Raw genomic sequence first — 22,164 nt, forward strand, 5'->3', positions numbered from 1 at the left:
GTGGCCTGTAGCAGGAACTCTGACTATTCTGGACACAGAGAACCTCATACATATTTTTATATGCTAATGAAGTGGTAGAACTTCCCCACAAGAAGATAGGAAATCCAGATGTGCCTCATCTCCAAGCTGGCATCACATGTAGCCTTCAAGGTGGGAATGTTTGTGTGCCTCCATGCCTTCCAGGCATTTGCCAGCTCTAAATTGCTCCCTTGGCTGCTTTCCACTTAGAAGATAGGGATATCCATAAGAATGCAAATGCTGTTAGGACCAGTGAATTTTGAGGGAGAGAAATACAGAACTGGAGGAAGTAGGGTTGAATAATCTATCCCTCCTCCTCCTCCTCCATCCTCCTTGATGATGATGATGATGATAAATGTCCTGCTTCACCCTCCCCTCCCCCCCCCAAAAAAAACACCTGGTACTTAAAGCAGCTTACAATTTAAAAGAATAGTATAGTTAAAAACATATGCCTCTTTTAAAGTTAATGGTATTTTCCACTGAACCCCTGCTGGTTTGCTTACTAAAACTTAGGGGTGAAATAGTGAAAATAAGCAGGTTTCCATTCGGTGACGCATACCTTGAAGTCAGCCGGAGAGCACACCCAAGCCTCTCGTGGAGATGAGTACAACACACACAAAGCAAAGAGGGAGAATGAGGTGAGGGGGGCATTACTGTATTTTGATCACACTTCTGCTCTGATGCTCTGTCCATGAGAAGGGCTGCGCATGCAAATATGTGCAGGTTCACAGGGATGGCCATCCAATGGGATGACAGTCTTCATCGGTTTGCTCTTGCAAAGGGTAACAGTAAAAAAAAAAGTTCCCAGCAGCACGGCTTGAAGCCTTGCCATGTGGTCATGACATGTGCACTTCAGCCACCTTGGGAGCAGGCGGTGCAGTTGGTGATGTTTCAGTGCAGCTTCAGAAAAGGCAGCTTCAAACTGCTTTTTCCTGCCCATCTGTTTCACCCCTTAGCTTCCTCATGACTGATCATTTTTCCTTTTTAATAAAAAGGTTACAGATACTTGCTGTGTAATGTCTTAATTTTTGCCATGAGCGCTGAGCTTCCTGCATCATACCGGTGACATCTCTTTCTATGCACTGCCTTTTCTCATATTCATTGTTGCACTTTTTTTCAGGGACATCAGTGTGGGAATGAAATAGTGGTTCATCTGGATTGCGCTGTCAGGACAGAAGCTCTGGTAGGGCAGGATGTTCTCTTGTTTATTTCTCCCACACAATTCTTCATTTTTTTTTAATCACCACCCCAATTAGGTGTGCTACTTCCAGTCTGATACAGAGAGCCTCCATCATTCTGGGGCACTGATGCTCTGGTGAACAAAAAACTAGACCAAAGAATGGCCCTGTGCTTAACACCAGAGTAATAAACAGTGTATGCTAATACACCACCTGTGGGTACCTGTTGTCCTCCACAGTAGACCCTGTGTCCATATATACTGGCACTTCTCTTAGTGACGGAGCATTCTTCTTTATCCTAATCCCCTTTGACTGGCTGTCAAACAGCACAGAATGGCACTGTAAAGGAGAACCAAACCAAATCCCATATCGGGCACACACTTCATATATTTCCTATTTGCTCTATTTATATATTCTCTATCTCAGGCCCGCCGGCCCCCAGAAGCCAGTTCACTAAACTAAGAACTGGAATGACTGTTGCCTTTTCACTTATTCCTTGCCAACCCCATCTCTTTCCCTTTTTAAACACTGGCTGTTGTTACTTGCACAAAAACCACAACAAAGTGTTATCAAGCTACCTTTTTCACTTTAGTCTCCCCCAACCCTATCTCTTTCCCTTTTTTAAAACACTGCTGTTGTTACTGCCACAAAACCACAACAAAGAGTTATCAGCTACCTCCTTTTCAATTTGAAGGGTCATTTCATATTGTGTCATTCAAATGCACGTATTTTGACAGAGAAGGCAAGGGAATGAGAGACTGAAGCTGCCGTTAACTAACTGAATCCCAGAGCATGACTGGCTGTGCTCCATAATGTGTTTGGTGCTGCAAGTAGAAAGAGCGACGGGATGCCGCTTTGTTCTCACATACAAAAGCTGCATGGAGTAGAAAGGAAAGGAGACTCAGGTTTGCAGCGTGTCTCCTCAGGAATGCCCTAGTTTATATAATGTCAAAAGGAATTGGAAAGACTTAACTGAGACCTTAGAGAACCTACCTGGTGTAAGGCAGCGTTCCGTACTCCTCGGCTGTTCGGCTTCTTTAATGAGCTAATAAAAATGTTTAATTTGGAAGTAATCTGTGTTCGCATGCAGCTTATTGTTTCGTAATTTGCTATCCATTTATAAAGGTATCAAACAAGAACTCATTTGTATAGGAGCCTTTCTGTGAAACGGCTCCCTTCCCTCCTTGAAGGCTACATGTGGAAACTACAATGATAAAGTTGTTGAACAGGTACAAAATCATTTCCAAAAGGGTTATTTAACTAGGAGCTCTTTCAACACTACACATTATAGCACCACTGTAACCTCCACCTGGCTGCATCTCGTGGAATATGTAGCTCTCTTACAGAAAATTCTAATGTAGAGACTCACTGAAGAAAGAAATTGGCAGCTGACCTTCCGTAGACTTCAGTCACTTCTCAGATGCATTTGGTGGAGTGAAGGCAGGTATGTGAGGATGGTCATATACAAATTACAAATCCTTTGTGTATGAAAATGAAGTTGCAGGTCCAATTTAATGATGGTCATTAGTGCACAAAGACATAGGAAACTGAACTTTGTGCATGGAGATGAAGCTTCAGATCCAGTTTGCAATGGGACTCGCTGTATGAGGGGAATAGACGAATGTAGGGGACCCCCATGAGGATGGGGCCAGTATGTTGAAGTGCATGTAGTGAGTCAGGAAACCATTGTCTTTGTTCGATCCATTGCTGAGGGCTGTAGTTTGTGGATAATGTCCAGTTCTGCGGTTTCTCTTTCCATCTACCTGGTATTCTTTGTTCAATGACGTAGCTGGAATGCCCAGGGAGACTGAAATGTTCTGCCACTGGTGTTTGTGATTCCCATTCCAAATATCAATTTATGTCCATTTAGCCTCCTGGTGCAGGGATTGGCCGGGTTGCCAAATGCATCTGAGGAAGCAGACTGAAGTCTAGGAAAACTCATGCTGCAAATTTCTTTCTTTCAGTTAGTCTCAAAAGTGATACAAGATCTCTCTAGTACTGATTCTACAGACAACACGGTTATATCTTTGAATGTCTAGAGAATCTCAGTACGTCTTAGAAGGGGGATTTAGGATGAAAACAATGGCAGTTAAAGTTGAAATATGAGCTGAGCTGTGAAGCGTGAGAGGTCCCCAGGAACTTGAATGTTCAGAATCGTTAACGTGAAGCAAATTTAGCATTATATATGTTAATATCATTATATGGGATCAGCTACATAGTAAGAGGCTTTAGCAGGAGAACAAGTGCTGTGTGTGCCTTTAAGTTAAGTCCTTTCCGACTTATGGTGACCCTAAGCGGGCCCTATCATGGGGTTTTTCTTGGCAAGTGTTTTCAGAGAGGGCTTGCCATTATCATCCTCAGAGCGGAGAGTGTCACTTGCCCAAGGTCACCCGTGGGTTAAAATGGCAAATGGGATCACAAATTCTGGTTTCCAGAGTCCTAGTCCATGTTCAAACCATTACAACACACTAGTTTCCCCATTTTAAGTTAGTGGTTCAGCATAAGACATATAGAAACAGAGCTGTCTGCATATGCATATACATGCCTATTTCCCCTCCCCCTAACAGGGCTCTCTTTGTGAAGAGCTTTATTTTATATATATAAATATAATAATAATATAATAGCGAGATTATTTTTCAAACAGGTTCTCTCCCATGCTGGGGAAGACAAATAGTGTGAATGTCCAATTTCAATGAAAGGCAGAGGAGGCAACAGACCACACAAGGAATTAACATGTAATATCCTTTCCTCTCAACCAAGGGTCACACAGTATATGTATTCCCAACGCTCTCTCCATGCCAGCATTTCTCTGAAGATGCCAGCCACAGATGACAGGTGAAACGTCAAGAAAAACTCTTCTAGAACATGGACACAGTGCTGCAAGATCTATCTATATACTACTGAGTCCACAGCACAACGCGATGTCTTTGAATCCATGATTCTTAAGTCACACTCTCTCATCCTCTGAGGGAGGCAAAGGCAAAAATAAAAGCTTGCGAAGAAACTTGCCAAAAAACCTCATGAGACAGAGAGGTTGGACGGAGTGCCACCAAAGTCCTCAGGCGACTGTGCAGGCAAACAACAGTCCAAGACACACTGCAGAAATAATCCAGTTGGACACCACTTTAACTGCCCTGGCTCATGCAGGGAATTCTGGGAACTGTAGTTTTGTGAGACATCTCTGTCAGAGAGCTCTGGTGCCAGTTCCCAGGAGTCCAATTAGGGCATTTAAAGGTCTCAAGCTGGATACTCCTGCAGTGTGTTTTGGACCAACAACCACAAACACACAACCACAACTGGAGGCCAAAGCCCTGTGTGCTCTATTTTGGTTTTTTTCAGAACTGTAGCAAACTTTGTTTACTTCAGGGCATCTTCTTTCTGTTGAGGTTATCAACCATATCACCTCACTACCCTCTTACAGTGCTGCTTTCCACTTTGCTTTGCTCGGCTGACCTGTTGCATCTGGGGCTTGTAGTCCAGTGAGCCTAGAGCTCTCTGGCTAGAAGTCTCAATCATCTTTCAAACTCCAACCATCCCCAATGCAGCGGAGGCAGACAGAGCAGTGGAAGAGCCGGGCTATAGAGGCCTACCATCATATACCACACTACTCTTATAGTGTTGCTCTTCCACTTAAGCTCTAGCTCCCTCCCGTTGCTTGTGGGGCTTGTAGGCCAGTGGGCCTAAGAGCTCTATTGCTGAATATTTAAACGCACTCCTAAACTCAAATCCCAGAATGCAACGGGAGGAGGCAGACAGAGCTATAAGTGGAAGAGCACCGCTAAAATACAAGAGTGTAGCTGGGTAATCTAGTCCGTATGTGGAGGCCCCGAGCAACTGCGGTCTCAGGGCGCGCAGCAGCCGGCTTGAGGCGGTGAAGGAGCCCTGGACGGCGGCGGTGGGCCGGGAGACCTCCAGGGCCTCCCCCGTCTTCCTTCCCCGCCAGGAAGCCGGTGAGTGGCCACAGCTTCACCAGGAAAGGCCTCAAAGCCAGGCGCTGCATTCATACTAGAGGAAACCGCGTTGGCACCGCTTTAACTCGTTGTCTGGCTCTTTGCTATGGAATTCTGGGAGTTGGAGTTTGTTGTGTGCCTGGGCCCACAACAAACTCCAACTCCAGAAATTCCATAGCAAAGAGCCAGACAACGAGTTAAAGCGGTGTCAAACCGGGTTATTTATGTTTACCCCCACATTGCAATGCACTCATTGCCCGGGGAGCCTGGACTGGTGATACAGTAGAGAAGTCCAGGGGTTCCCAACCAATGGCCCTCCAGATGCTTTGGACTACAACCCCATAATTCCTGGGACTGGGGTTTCTGGGAGCTGAATCCATCAAAGCAGTGGGATCCAATTTTTGGGCACCACTGGGTTAGAGGTAAAGGCTGCATGAAAAATAAAAGACATAGAAGGATCGTGGGGCACCTTTTGAGGCATACTGAGAGAAAGAAGTTGGGAGCAGGAGCTTTGCTAGTCTACTTCCTCAAGATGCATTGGTAGATGCATTTGATTCAGTGGGACTGTATGTCTGAGGAACAGACGGAAGCTAGGACAGTTCACTGCTGCCAACTTTCTTTTAGAGACAGTCTCAAAGGTGCTGCAAGTTTCTGCTACAACTGATACTACAGACTAACAGGGCTAGTTTTTGAACTGTATCATTAGTTGCATAGGACAAATGCATCTGAGGAAGTAGACTAAGTTAGCAAAGCATCTACCATTAGGGAAAGAATGAAATGCCTTGGGGAATCTCCAGAGCCTGGATTGTGGGCCCTCCTTTCCCAGGACACATCCTAACGTCCTCCATTTTGACATGATTAACAAGCAGGAGTTTACATTTACTCTGTTTTTCCCCCCATTAAAAATGAATAACACACATAGTAATACACAATACTCACATAATATGTCCATTTATACAAACATTCATACCTATATACAATAAATATGTAGAGAAATCTTGTAGCACCTTTAAGACTAACTGAAAGAAAGAAGTTGACGGCATGAGCTTTCCTAGACTTAAGTGTACTTCCTCAGATACATTTGTATTGGTCATATATATATATATATGTGTGTGTGTGTGTGTGTGTGTGTGTGTATGTATGAACATATGAATATATACAATAAAGATACAATTGAAAGATATAGCCCTGTTAATCTGAGATTAGAGAGATCTTGTAAGCATCCTTGAGTACAACTGAAAGAAAGACATTTGGAATATGAGCTTTCCTAAAGCTACATCTTTTCCTCAAATGCTTTATGAGAGCTGCTTCCTCTGAGCATTAAAAAGACAGGGCCAATACACATGTGTCTCTAGGAGCGAGCCCCAAGGAACAAGTGGTTTTAGTTGCTAAATATACATATGTTTTGGAAAGTATGCTGAAGAGGTGTGTCAATGCACCACCTTCTTCGACATTAGAAATATATAGTGTCCCAGTATCTATTATATAAGTGGAAGGAGCTTAGATAAATTAATAAGAAATTTAGTTGTGGTTCAGTAATACATGGTAATATTTGGGATATTTCAACAGTCCTACCCTTTTGGTGCAGGATTGTATTAATGCCAAAAACAAGGAGAGAGGTTTCCTACCATCTCTTAAGGTAAATGCAAAGGTGGCAGTGGCTTTCTGGGAATTATAGTTTAGGCCACCCGGAGTACAGTATATTCAAATCCACAAATGTGCATAGCATCCTTCTCTTTGTTGTATTAGCCCAGAGAGGGATTACGTGTTGGAAGAGAGCGTCAGTCAATAGAATGGCAGCCGTAATGGAAAATTCCATTGTTTAATGGCCTGTGGCATTTCCAAAATAATGGAGAGAAGGTGCAAATTTCTTACCCTTTCTCCATTTTTTTTTCTAGCGAGAGGTTTTGAACATGTTAATTTTGCTTTCTAGTCTGATGCCTTAATATTTTTAAGTTTGCCAGTAACTCAGTCTTTTTTCTTTTTACTTCGGTGGCGACGGTGGGTTACTTTATGGAATAGTCTTCTGAGTACTAAAATGATTCTAGCAGCTTAATTTCTAGTCTGATGTACACGAACAAAACACAGATCCATCAAATTGTATGCTTTTGTGGATCAACTAAATGTTCAGAATGCTTGAAAAGCTACCTTTTGTATCACCCAAGAATTCTCTTCAAAACATAGCCATTAAATGAAAAAGATGAGGAAACTTGTAGACACCTTAGCTGGCATCCTACTACAATTTGCACAGTTGTAAATCCAACTTAGGTTTGCAGAAGTCCTTCTTTTTTGGCTGATTTGATATTAAAATTCTCTACCAGCCACATGCAGTGATGAAACTCTGCTGCAAACCCACCTCTTACACACTGCCATTCCTCCCATCATGGCCATTACATGGTGGAGAGTGGGGGCAAACAGAGAAAAGTATATCTATGTTCCTATAGCTAGATGCACACCACTGATGGCATCCTTCTGCCCTCTGAGAAGTCACAAGATGCCCGCATAACTCTCTATCAGCCACTAAATGGGTGTTTGGGAGGAGACACAGGTAAAATATTATCTTTCGTATCCTCAAGTAGACAGAGGCCCTTCATCTCTCTGAGGAATAATGCTACATAGCCCTCCCCCCCAAAAAAAAGAAGATAGAGGAAAGAATAATAAAATACAGGTCCAAAACACACTGTAGAAATAATCCAGTTTAAGTTCACTATAACTGCCCTGGCTCAGTGCTAGAGAATCCTGGGAATTGTACTTTATTGTGGCACCAGAGCTCTCTGACAGAGAAGGCTAAATGTCTCACAAAACTACAGTTCCCAGAATTATCTATCATTGAGCCAGGGCAGTTAAAGCGGTCTCAAACTGGATTATTTTTGCAGTGTGTTTTGAACCATTGACTCAACTCCGAGTCATGAAATATTAAGAATATGTTGGTTTGCAGGATATCTTTCCCCTCACCTGTCATGGAGGTCATACATATTTGTAAGAGAAGAAACAGATGATGCTGAATAATATATTAAGAAAGCTGAAAATTAATTTTGGAAAAACCCATTGATGAAAAACCAATCTGAGTCAAACTGAGCTCATTAGGATATGAAGTGAGTTTGCAGACAGGGATTTTGTTTGTCTAAGAATAGTGCATACCTTTCTTAAAAGAACATAACTATTGTTATTATTCATGAGAATTATTAATCCTAATTATTTATTCTTAATAATAATACTTGGAATCAGAGGACTTGGTGTGACCCTTTCTAACAAGGTTACAACTCTGAAAGTTGTGGAGGCCCTTGATAACACTTGCACTAAACTTCTGCTGGAGATTATTGATTACCTTAAGTTACTTTAATTGATTTCTTCATAGGAATCTTGTTCACGATCTTTAGACTCTTTTCTGATGGTGAAAGCCAAACACATTCAGCTTATATGTGGAAAAAGTTCAGAAATTGTCACCGACGAGAGGTAAGTTGCACATAGAATTGGTCACTCAGTAATTCTGGGAATTTCCCAAACATAAATCAATACACATTGGCATCTGATATTTCAACATGAACATTGAATGTTGCAATCCATGGAAGAACAAAAACATAGCCAGTCCATGGTAGCTTTGTTAAGCATTAGTTGTTAAAACGATTGAGTACTATGGGAAGAATTCATTTAGTTTTTCTGCAGATGGAACAGTTTTCAATAACAGAATGATGCACCCTCAACATCTGTTTCAGGCGATTTCCCAGAGCCATTTTAGAGAGACACAGTAAGGTGGCAAGGACTACAAATTCCCACCTTCTGGCTGCTCACATTAAGGCTCTGTACAGCCTGGCACTTTGTGCCAGCCTATGGGCAGAGTCAAGGTGCAGCATCCTGACGCTGGACACCTTGACTCTGCCCAAAGGGTGTCATGATGCCACGTGCCGTTCCACATAGTGTGGCATCATGGCACGCTTCCTGCACTGCATCCAAATGATCCAGCACCGAAGGGGTACCATACAGCCGCACTGCTGTGGCTATAGCGCCCTTTGGAGGGCGCAAAAAGAAGCTGCTTTTTGCAGCTCCTTGTTGCACCCTCCAGAGGGTGGATCGGGGCCACGGTGTGAGGTTGCCATGGTCCTGATCAGGCCAGGAAAGGGGCGGCCTGTATAGCCCCTAAGTGAATAATAGTACAGATTATATGTTTAGGTCCTTCTTTTCTGAGATCTGAGAGCTGTATTGGCTAACTGGGGACCTTGGAGGGCTGCACCCCCATGTCATGTCCAATGGTTTAGGGAGATTTTGTTTTTCCTTAAAATGGTCCCTAGCAGGGAGCCGAAGAACAATCTTGCCATGGGACTAGGCTTGTTTAGATCCAGCAGAGGCGTTTTTTTTCTGGTTTACTTTCTAGTTTGGGAAAAGCCTCTTAACCCTACTACATCCTTTGAGGTCAAAACATTGGGAAGTTGCTCTCCTTGGGTGTGGTGGAACATTTTTAACAAAACAAAACACCCAAAAATGTTTTTTAGGACCCAGGGCCTCAAAAACAGCCCTAGGAGGAGGCAATATTTTCCTCAAACCTGGTGTAAGGGGCGGAAGTGTAGCTGAATGCCTTCAGAATAATTTTATTTACTAGAAAATCAATGGCAGCTCACTTCTTAATTAAGAGGTTAATTGATGAAGTTCTTAATTGAACGAGAAGTTAATTAATTCAGCATACAAACTTAGACAAAAGCAGCAACATACACAACAATACCAGTATATCTTCAGTCATTAAAGTAAGTGAAGAGCATTTAGGAAAGGTTTCCAAGTGACTGCTTGTATACCTGATATTCTTTTGGTGCATTGTTATAGGATGTGATCACACTGTTATCATTTCCTACCTGATGTTTCTTGTTCCAATATTTTCTGTGCATAGTGGATTGAAATCACACGTTAGAAGCAACTATTCAACAGCCATAATGTAAAAACTGACCTTAAGCTTCAAACAGGTTTTCAGTATTGAATTCTTATGATAGAAACCGTTAGTATATATAGAGTAATAGAGAGCAAACCCCATGATAAGTTTGCCTTGAGGTTGCCATAAGTCAGAAATGTCTTGAAGACACTGAATAACAACTCAGTAGTACATTCTTAGAGTCTAGAATCACTGCATACTCTTCTTATAGAATTGTTGCTTCATTTGCAGTGGCAAATGAATGAAAGTTTCCATTCACACATTACAGAGGTGGGCAAATTGTGACCTGCAAGATGTTGCTGGACTGCAGTTCTCATCAGCCTTAAATATTATATTCAATGGTGGGGGATGGTGGGTGCTCTGTGTAACAAACTGTAGAGCCACAGCTTGCTTGCCTCTGGGGTACTGGAAATATCACAGAGAGCTTTAAACAGCCTTCACGTTAAACCAGATTTAATTCAAAACTATTGTAACATCCTTTTTTTGCTGTCTGCTGTAGTTTTGATGTCTATTCTATTCTTTAAATGCTCTTGTCTCATTTAATTGTATATGTCAAGTTAAATGAGTTACCATTAATTAACATAGGCTTATATGCAGTTCTTTCATTGGGAACACGTCTAAATAGATAGTCTCTGTACATTTTCTACCACTGTGAGATCTGTAGTTCCTGAAAAAGAAAATGTGATGTTTTGTCAGCTTTCAATGTATCTGCAAATATATTTTCCTGTTTGTAGAAGCAATGTGTTGTATTTTCTTTTGACTGCCATTCAGGTTAACAAGGAGTCCATGTAGACTTACCATAGGCATACCAGAAACTCTCAACAGCCCAGGTACAAGGATTTTTGGCAAGACAATAAGCCTCCTTGTTTACGATAGGTCTTGAAGATTATTTGATTATTTATTTATTTATTTTACAATTTTTGTTTTATTTCATTTTCTGACTACATTTTTTCCTTGCAGTGTTTACTCAGTTGTTGCACTAGGAGCAGGCAGAATATAGATCTGGATCTGCTAATAGATCTCTGGGTGATTTTCAGTAGATCACCAAGCATTACTAACTCACCCTTCTTTAATAGCAACGATGACCCCATCCTTCTGAAATGGAGAAGATTGAATAACTATCAATAGAAATTGTTGTGCAGTAAATTATTGAATAAAATCTCTGGACTATACAGATCACGTTTCTTCTTGCATAATGTAACTTCTGCAATGTTATGTACCCAAGTTTGTTCCAAATACTTTAGTTTTAGCCTATGTGTTATTTTGTAGTACTGATGTTGCACTAGTCTTACTGTTGTTTTTTTAAGGAGGATAAAATCCAAGCTGATGTTTGTTCTTTTTGTTTTTACAGATCATTAGATGAAACAACATATGAAAAGCTTGCTGAAGAAACCCTAGAGTCATTGATGGATTTCTTTGACGATTTGGCAGACAAGCCATTTACTCCCGAAGACTATGATGTCTCCTTTGGGGTATTTTAATTTATTTTAATTCCTTGCTTCTATACGTGTTTCTAATTTTATCATTAATTAGAGCACCTTAAACTACATCTGGTTGTAGGTATGTTACCATTACAACTTACTAGTACTTCTACAATTTTGTGAAGGCACAAAGATTTCCAGAAGTGTTGGTAAACACAATATTCTTCAAATTTTATGTAATCCCATGTAAATACACAAACATCTTTTAATCTTGCTGTATTATTTTAGAAGCTAACAGATCACACTGTGAAGCCAGACTTGCCTTTCCCAGTACTGCTTCTTTGTAATGGTAACATACCTACAACCAGATGTAGTCAGGCTTTTAATGTGCCTACTCAGTTAAAACCATTTGCCTCACCCCCCCCTTCCTATGCATTCAATGACACATCTTTTTTTCATTCTGAGGTTATTGCTTTTGCCTGCCTCCCTTCAGAACTTAAAGTTCTACTTTTTCATTTTAGCAGTTCAAGTGTGGTTGTGATTCATGCTTTGGAGAAATCTTACCAGTTAAATATACATTATTTTTATGTGTAGGTGCATGTTCTCTCATTCATAGGGTGCTTACAAGCACTGATTTCATCATTCATTAGCCTGCCACAACCATGGATTTTACCACATGGAGAAGGGTTCAGAAGCTGTCATCTTCCACTTACAACCTTCCCCTCTTAACATTTTCTTTTTGCTTCTTCCATCATTTTTTTTTAACCTCAAGGAAAAATGGAATTCCTTAGTGTCTTTTGACTGTTAGCACTAGGAGCTGTCCTTCAGGAAGCCCCCATACTTCATATTCACATGGGTGTTATGGATTACTTGCATGGCTTGGCCACAGGGTGTCACAATCGAACAGTTGCTGAAATAACTGGAGGACCATTTGATGTTTCATGATAAAATATCACGGTTTAATCTTTCTTTTCATTCTGGAAATAAAATCTCATTTGAAAATTGCTTTTTTCACTAGGAATCATTAATCTCTACACAGCCAAAATACTGTAGTATTTGTTAACATTAGAAAAATACATGAATGGGAATTTAACATTTTTCAGGTTGCATGTGTATGTATGGTTGATACAGGCTGAGTCTTCCTTATTCGGAATTCCAAAAGCCAAAATATTCCAAAATCCAAAATGGTTCATTTGGGTGGCTGAGATAGTGGCACATTTGCTTTCTGATACTTCAATATATAGAAACTTTGTTTCATGCATAAAAGTACTAAATACAGGTATTCCAGGAATACAAGTATTCCAAAATCTTAAAAAATAAAAATCCAGATCCAAAACATCTCTGGTTTCATACATTTCAGATAAGTGAGACTCAGCCTGGTATCTTGTTTTTTCACAGTGGTTATTTAAACGTAACGTGTAAATATTCTACCATCAGTTCTTGGAGCTCACCTTGATTTATTTTACTTTCATTAACAGAGTAAAGACAGTTTCTTGTGTGCCTGATACATAATCAAAAATTGCAAGCATTAATTTACTAGGGAAAGCTATGTGGTCTCAACTTATTGCTATATTCCTAATATGTGGCATAGGAAAAAAAAACTTCCTATTTGTTTTTAATCCTTGTTATCTATCCTTTTAAACAAAATTGAGATGACAGTGGAAAACAGGTGGGGGTGACTTGTGGTCTTTTAGATGTTGGATTTCAACTCCCATCATTGTAGCCTCTGGGTAAGGAAGATTGCTGAATTCTGCAGTATTCTCCATCCTTGAATCAGTGTCATTTTGTTACCTTGTGGATGATTCCCAAGATGTTATTGGAAGCAAATAGTGAGTGTGAAGTAAGTTTCCAGAAAACGGCGGATACAGCACTATTAATGCATGGCAGGTTTATATGCATGCATGTCCTTGTTCTTGAAAGCATGGCTATGCAATAGACAATATGGAAAATTAACACAAGAAGTAATATGGATGAGAAGTAATCAAAACGAAGCAATATGGCTGTGATTTTTTTTTTTATTGTGAGCTTTAAAATCCTATATATTGAAAGTTCTTTGTTGTTATTACATGCCTTCAGGTTGTTTTTGGTTTATGGTGACCGTAAGACAAATCTGTCATGAGGTTTTCTTGCCAAGATATATTCAGAAAGAGGTTTGCCTTTGCCTTCTTCTGAAGCTGAAAGTGTGACTTACCCAAAATTGCCCAGTGGGTTTCCATGGCTGCTTTACAATACAATAAACTGGAAAAAAATATGCTTCTAGCTAAAATTGATGGTTTTGTGTCTCCCTCACCATTTCCCCCCCTGCAGAGTGGAGTATTAACAGTTAAACTAGGTGGAAACATGGGGACCTATGTGATCAATAAGCAGACACCAAACAAGCAGATATGGCTCTCCTCTCCAACCAGGTATGTATATTTCTGGATCCGAGAATAATCTGAAAACCCAGAATTTAACTAAAATGTCTCCTACTTCAGCTTTAAAATTCATTGAGTTTACTCACTTTGGATCCCAATGGTTTAAATGGGGCTCTCACATTGTCTGTAACATGGATATTAACTTTCCCAGGTGGCATAGCCTACTGAAAGCTGTAGTCCAAAAAAAGTAATTTTTATAAGCCCCCTATTGACATCTGCATAGGCTTAACATTATAGCTGCATTATAGATTTAATAGGCTGATAAAAAAATTAAGCCTTTTTTTGAGGGAAGGGTAATAACTATCGATTTTATTTATGCTTTTGCTTAGCAACTAACGCTGGGCTAACTTTACAGTTTATAACATTCTGGAAACTAGAGAGAGAGAATGTACATTGCTTATTTGCATCTGTGTATTTGTACCTGTTAAATGCTTATGGGCTAGTGCTAACTGAGCTGATACCATATGTTTAGGGATGGTTTAGACTTTTGGAAAATCAGCAGTGTTTGATTGACTGCAGCTGTGTTCCCAAAACTGGCAACCCAGATTTTCAGAGTGTTTCACTGCTATATCATGCATCAGGGTATTTTTTCTGAAACAAAACAAAATTTTGCTTTGAATGAACTGTTCTCACTTACCTAAGTGAATTATTATGTATTAAGAGTAAAGGTTGTGGTTAGGATTTAATATACATTTTCCTGACCTCAATCAGAATTACAGTGTTCCCCTCCAAATAGGAATCAACCAAATGACAACCAAAACACATTATTTCTGCTTTTTTGCACCATGATTAATCAAAAAGCAAAATGAGACATTTTTGTATCTATATATTAATTTAGCTGGGTCAAAAAAAAATACTCAGTGATAAAAAGGAATAGATTTATTGGGATATTTTTGTCCTAATGTTTTTAGATTTTTTTTTTTTAAAAAAAACTGTACAGGGCAAGTGGCTAAAGTTCAGGAATAACGTTTACAGCCGTGTAGCTGACAATGCCTTAGAATGCCTACAAGATAAGTTTACTACTTTGTTGATTCTGCAACATAATGTGACTCTGATGATCTAAAATAAAAAGAAATCAAATATTAAATTGTAGTTGCCACTCCTAGCTCAATACTGTACTTTCTATAGTTGTTGAAAATCAGAGGAAGCTAAAAACAAGGTAGCCATACAGTGTCCTTTCTGCCCAGCAGAGGGTGCCCCATAGCAGTAGAACTGATGTGTGCTCAATCACTCCTGTTTGGAGAAAGAAAATACAGTGGACCCTTAGTATCCGCTGGGGCTTGGTTCCAGGACCTCATTGTGGATAACAAAAATCCATGGATGCTCAAGTCCCATTTAATACAATGGCTTAGTAAAATTGTGTCCCTTGTATAAAATAGCAAGATGAATTTATGGAATTTTGGAATTTATGCATTATTTAAATATTTTCAAACTGTAGAGACTTGAATCCGTGGCTAAAAAATCTGTAGATACAAAGGGCTGACTGTAGTTAAAATGCTGTTTTATCTAAATTTATATCTTGCTTGTGGCCTAAAAAAAGTACCAGATCCTGTCTGATCTTGGAAGCAAACAGGCTCAGCCCTGGCTAGTACGTAGATGGGAGGCTATCATTGAATACCAGGTGCTAAGGGGTATATTTCAGAGGATTTAACTGTCATGGAACTGAGTATTCCTTGCCCAGGGTGAAATTCGTGGGATCGCCATAAGTCTCCAGGCAATTTCAAGGGGGTGCGCACACACATACACACACTGCTTAGGTGACACATATATTAAAATTTAAAAGCAATCTTGAACACATTAGAGAGATATTAATTTTCTCCTCAAACATCCAAACTAGGTTGCTTTCAGTCATTTCATGAATCTTATTCTGTGATAATCTATGAAAACTATAGGGCCAGAGTGTAAAGTGTAGAACCAAAAATAAAATGGATACTTTACATTGGGTTTAGTGGGCTATACCACCTGGGAAAGTGGAATTGCAGGCATACCTCAGTTAACAAAGCCTCTGACAAAGAAGTTCCTTTTTACCATTTTTGTGGGAGCCAACCACCCACCCTTCTTTTTGTATTCTATCTAGCTAGAAGGGTTTTTTTAAAGCATTGGCAGTGGGAGGATGGTGAAGGACAGAATTTCAGTATTGGATTGTAACAGTGTAAACAATGCAATATAACATTACCTGGGAAAGAATAGAATTCTGCCTTAGATTATCCTACTGTAGCTGTGTGTGCTTATATACAATTGGCAAGGTAAACTGCCTCCAGATGACGGCACAGCCCACTCCCAAAGTGGGCCACAGTCACAGGTCCCAAGCTGCACTGACCAGGGGGCGGTTTAAACTTACTCCTTTTTAATCCAGTTCTTTGGACTGGAATGCAGCCTTGGCATGGTTTCCAGCTGCTTTGGGGGTGTGCATCATGTAAACGCCCCCCACCCCCAGAAGCCACTTTATTTGGCCTGTGTGTTTCAGGCCTTATATAGTTCCTCCCCCTCCAATCCTGTGAGGTATGTTAGAGTGAGAGATAGCTGAAGGTTTCCCATTGGGCTTCATGGCTGTGTGTGGATTTGAACCAAGGCCTCTCCTGTGCTTGTCTGACACTCTAACCAGTACAGTGTTGACTGCATGAAACATGGCCTTGTAGAAGAGTGTCTCAAGTACCTTAACACCTCTTCACCTCTTTGTAGTACAAAATCTTAAAAGTAACTTGAAAGAGGATAGTCTACTCATACATTCAGGTTTTGCTGATCTTTGACAAAAGATTACTGAGAGAAAGCAGCCATGTAGTGAAGAGGAAAGATAATTTTATAGGGCGAAAGTGAGTCCTTAGAATAAGTCCAACTGTTATTTTCATATCAGCAGGGCCAAACACACATGCTGTTTTGCAACCTACCAACATGTTGGATAATTCACATGGACTAATTGTCCAGGGTTCTGTTCTGAACTAGTTGGAAACAATACCAAATCTTTGTGGTAGGAAAACAACAGCCAAGTTTGGGTACTGGTTTACTTAGCGCTGGATGACATTGCAGGTTTCTTTTGCTTTTAAATTGGTGCTTCTCAAACATATCTGTCAGACATATAGACATTATAGGAAACAGCAAAGCAGGAAATGTCTGTGAGTCACATTTCTGTTTTTGGCACTTCAGCTGTAACTTGTGAGAGGTTTGTATGTTGTCCATGCCTCTGGAGCACAGTCTTGTCTCCCTTTCCATACACTATAGCAGAGTACTTGGGCCCATGGTGGGGCAGCTCTCCATTTGTATATAAAGTATGAATGGAGTTCTGTTACATACATGAGAAGTTTTAGGCTGGGGAAGGAAGTAAAACTTGCTCCTCTCTTGCCTACTGTGCTCCTTCAGTTTGTACAATTTTCTCCCAACTTAATACCAATATGGGAACTGAGCCAGAAGAAAATTGCTTAAAGCAGCCTTTCCAAACTAGCAAATTTTGCATGTACTGGACAGCAGTTCCCAGCATCCATAACTAACATGGCTGTGGTAGCTGGGTGTGATGGTGTCTGAATAATAATAATAATAATAATAATAAATTTATTTGTGTTTCCCCGCCTCTCCCAATGGATCGAAGCGGGGTTACAGACTACTGAAATCGACACATATAACACTCTTATAAACCATAAAATATTAAAACATTCCAACAGCAATATTATGTCAACACTCATCAATATAACAGTGCAAAATTCCATCAACCATCCAACATCCATGGGCAAGGCAGAGTATCGTCAGCAGGGGTATAGATCTTCACACTTCGGGGGGGAAAGCTTGAGAAAAGAGCACAGTTTTAAGTCTCTCTTTAAATGTTTCCAAGGGGGTCGTGAGACGGAGCTCCTCAAGTAAACTATCCGTGGGGCCATTATGGTGAAGGCCTTTTGGGATGATGAAACATATTTGGAAGATGGTGTTTCCAGTAAATTCTTACCCGATGTTCTGAGAGTGTGGGGAGGATCGTACGGGGAGATGCGGTCCCTCAAGTAACTCAGGCCCAAGCCATGTAGGGCTTTATAAGTGATAACCAACACCTTGTACTGTGCCCGGAAGCAAATGGGAAGCTAATGAAGATCTTTTAAAATAAGTGTTATATGGTCAAACCTAGATGCACCAGTGACCAATCTGGCTGCCATATTTTGGACTAACTGAAGCTTCCGGACTTGGTACAAGGGTAGCCCCATGTAGAGCACATTACAGAAATCTAGACGAGAGGTTACCAGAGCGTGTACCACTGTTTCAAGGTCCCTTTGGCCCAGGTAGGGTCGCAGTTGGTGTATCAGCCGAAGTTGATAGCAAGCACTTCTGGTTGTCGCATCTACTTGAGATGTCAACTGCAGGGATGAGTCCAGAAGTACTCCTAAACTGCGAACTTCATCCTTTAGGGGAAGTGTGACTCCGTCCAGGACAGGTGGATAAATTTCCTTCCTGGGCCTGGGGAACCTATCACAAGTACTTCCATTTTCTCTGGTCCCAATACATCTAAAGTCCCAATACATCTAAAGAGGTCTCTGACACATCTGCCAAGCTAGAGAGTACTAATTTAAAACAGTAGGTCGTAGCAAGACAAGCTGGGGGGAAAGGGTATATTTTGCTTTGCTTTCCAGCTTGCTCATACTTATGAACAAGGCAGAAACAAGGATAATTGCTCCATGGACAGCAGTCCAATCATGTCTAGTTTGACCTTTTCTTGCACATTCTGTCAGTGTTGCTTATAATACATGGAACCATCCCTAAGGTGACAAGGCGGGATATAAATAAATAAGTATTATTATTATTATTATTATTATTATTATTATTATTATTATTATCATCATCATCATCATCATTATTATTAAGACACTGGCTGCCTTCTGATTGTAATGAACAAGAACTGAGTCTACTTGCTTCATTCTATTATATGTAGCATAATTCATTATTTTCTGGTTTAAGCAACTTGTAGTTTCTCGCTCTGTCTGGACCAATAAACTATGGTTTGGTAGAGTCCTTTGCAGCAAGACTGCACAATAAGATCAAGCAATGGCTTGCAATTTGGTTTGGAGTGCTTACGCAAACCATAGGTTGGCAGTTTGGGCATAATGGCAGGTTATAATTTCATTGTATCGGAAAGACATTAAACAAGCCTATGTGTAAAGAGGAGTGACAGCATAGTGTATGTTCATAAATTACAAAATTCTGTCTGGGAGGACTCTGAAATCAACCAATGTGAAAATTTTCTGTGTATCCAGGGAAATGTGTTGAAACTTAACTTCTCAGGTTTCCTGGCCTATCCTCCCTGCTTTCACTGTCAGGGTTGCTTTGGCCTTCTGCATGATGTAAGTCTTCAGTATACATAGCCTTCTGTCGTATTTTGTAGACATAGCGCCCCAGTGGTTCCGTTCCTACCTCTTGGGTCGATTCCAGATGGTGCAGCTGGGGGACGTGTGCTCTGATAAGAGGGCCCTTACATCTGGTGTCCCTCAAGGAACCATTCTGTCCCCCATGCTATTTAGCATTTACATGAAACCGCTGGGAGAGATCATCAGGAGACACGGGGCACGGTGTTATCAGTACGCTGATGACACCCAAATATGTTTCTCTGCGTCTCCAACTGATGCAGTGACCAGGGATGGCATCTCTCCTCTAGACGCATGTCTGGAGTCAGTAATGGGCTGGATGAGGGAAAACAGACTCAGACTGAATCCAGAGAAAACGGAAGTACTGTACTTGTGATAGGATCCCCGGGTCCAGGTTTGGAGATTTGTCCACATGTCCTAAATGGGGTCACGCTTCCCCTGAAGGACTCTCTTTGCAGTCTGGGGGTGCTCCTGGACTCATCGTTCCACCTTACATCTCAGGTGGATGCGACAGTCAGGAGCACCTGTTATCAGCTTCGGTTGATACGCCAGCTGCGACCCTACCTGGGCCGGGGGGACCTTGAAACAGTGGTACATGCTCTGGTAACCTCTCAGTTGGATTTCTGTAATGCGCTCTACATGGGGCAACCCTTGTACCAAACCCGGAAGCTTCAATTAGTTCAGCCAGACTGGTCACTGGATGTTCCAGGTCCAGCCATATAACACCTGTTCTGCAAGATCTACATTGGGTGCCTATTCGCTTCCGGGCACAATACAAGGTGTTGGTTATAACCTATAAAGCCCTAAATGGCTTGGGCCCAGGGTACTTGGAGGACCGCCTATCCCCATATAATCCGCCCCGCACACTCAGGTCAGCCGGGAAGCAACTTCTGAGGGTTCCTCCTTCGAAACACTCTACGACTGCACAGAGGGTGTTTTCAACCTCAGCCCCGCAGTTATGGAACTCGCTTCCCGAAGAGCTCCACTCGACCCCCTCCCTCGACCAATTTAGGAAGAGACTCGAAACCTTTCTCTTCGAACAAGCTTTCCCCCAGATGTTGTAACGCTTCTTCCCCCCCTCCTCTTGCACCTGCACTTTGGCTAGTTTTTGTACGGTTTTTAATCTGTGTTTCTAATTCTTGGTTTTAATTGTTTGATATTGCATTGTTTTTATTTATCGTTTGTTGTTGCCATGATGCTGTAACCCGCCTTGATCTCAAGGAAAGGCGGGCTATAAATAAACGATTTATTATTTATTATTTATTTACATTTTTACTCTACTCTTATTCTTTCACAGTGGCCCAAAGCGTTATGACTGGACTGGGGGGAAATGGGTGTATTCTCATGATGGCATCTCTCTTCATGAACTACTGGCAAAGGAACTTTCAGTTGCACTTAAAACCAAATTGGATTTATCAGCTTTAACATATGCCGGACAAGAACATACTTGATATTATCTCAGAAATTGAAAAACTTTGAAGTTTGGTCCATGGTCTTCCTCACTCACCTATTTTTGGATCTTAATTCAACTTGATTTTTTTTTGAAACACTTGTTGTTGAAGGTCATTTTTCTTATGAAACAATATGAAAGTATTTTTTCTAGTGTTATATGTTTCTCTCCCCCTCTTCCCATTTTGTTTAGGATGTATGTCCTTGCCTGCTAACCTGTGAACTCTGGAGATAAAGATGACTTTGGGAACTACTGGGTAAACTACTTTTAGGAAATACTATTGCTAGTTAATATGCTAGCTTTTGGAATAACTAATCTGCAGTTGTTTGAATTATTCCCTTTAATTGGAGATTTAACCCCGATAACTGAAAAATCAAGATTGATTTATTTAAACCATGGAGATTATAATGATGAAAACCATTTATACAAAATGGAAATGTATTTATACCAGGTGTAGTATGTCTATTGGTCTTACCAACAAGTGCAGTGATTTCCAAAAGTTACCTTGTGATTATAAACAGTGAAATAATATTATTGTTGAATTGAGAATAACTAGATTAATAGTGAACCTCTTTAAATAATTGTTGGATTAGCAGCTCATGGTTAATGCAGTGTTTTGATTCCCTCAGTGCAATGTTAAAGTTTAGCATGCTTAGAAATATTCCACATGACAAGGGAACAAAGCCATTTTAAACAAAATGGCCTGGCTTTAGAGCTCTACTCTACATTTGCTGTTAGAGAGGAAGGCAGCAAAGAGCAATTTTCTGGTTCCTCAAGCACCCCTTTAGCACTGCTATCTATTTTGTCCCGTGGGTGATGATACAGGAGACTGCACAGAAAAAAAGAAATCAAAGAAAATAGCTATCCTATAGTATTGCACAAGTTCCCTCGACTTTCAGAAACAGATTTTCAGGGGGCTGCAGTGGCTAAAAGGAACCATTAGATTGTCTAGTTTCTGTGTGCAGAAGCTCTTTCTGCTAGTACAAAGCATTCTCTTCGTGTGGTGTTTCCTGTTTATTTATATGTGGATTTTCGTAGTTCATATCCTGTTCTTCATCCCCATTCTCAAATATCACAGCAGAGGTAGTGATACTATGAAATATCCAACAGTAGAATAAGGATATGTTTGTGTATGTAAAACTCTACAAATATACCAATTAATCCACAGCAGAGCTTTCTAGCCACAAAAGTCCATGTGAACAAGTAGATCTTAACACCAAGATGATAGTAAGGTTGGTGCCAGACATTTCTTGAACCAACCATGAAATAATGAGACCAGACACAGTATTTGGGGTTAAACAAGCACCATTTTTATTGACCTAAACCCTATTTAAATGTTTGAGGCCTGGTGCTGAGCAAACAAAATGGGGAGCAACCTGGTGCAGGTTTAACTGAGGCCCAGATGTCAACTTATCACACCTCCCCAGGCACCTAAGGGCAATCGAAAGAGATTTGTTGCTATCTTGGGCAGTCATTTTG

The 22,164-nt window shown here is 40.7% G+C and overlaps 1 protein-coding gene across 1 annotated transcript; it reads left to right on the forward strand.

Annotated features, from left to right (window-relative positions):
* Positions 1-5,092: 5,092 nt before the first annotated feature.
* FXN (frataxin) lies at positions 5,093-20,831 on the forward strand (the record flags this gene model as incomplete). Its single annotated transcript, XM_042447753.1, has 5 exons — positions 5,093-5,146; positions 8,505-8,602; positions 11,416-11,536; positions 13,793-13,890; positions 20,533-20,831. Coding segments are annotated over 5 exons (525 nt in total), but the record flags the coding sequence as incomplete, so codon positions are not given.
* Positions 20,832-22,164: the final 1,333 nt, after the last annotated feature.

The sequence above is a fragment of the Sceloporus undulatus genome, chromosome 2 (assembly GCF_019175285.1).
Source record: "Sceloporus undulatus isolate JIND9_A2432 ecotype Alabama chromosome 2, SceUnd_v1.1, whole genome shotgun sequence".
In the NCBI taxonomy this organism is placed as follows: Eukaryota; Metazoa; Chordata; class Lepidosauria; order Squamata; family Phrynosomatidae; genus Sceloporus; species Sceloporus undulatus.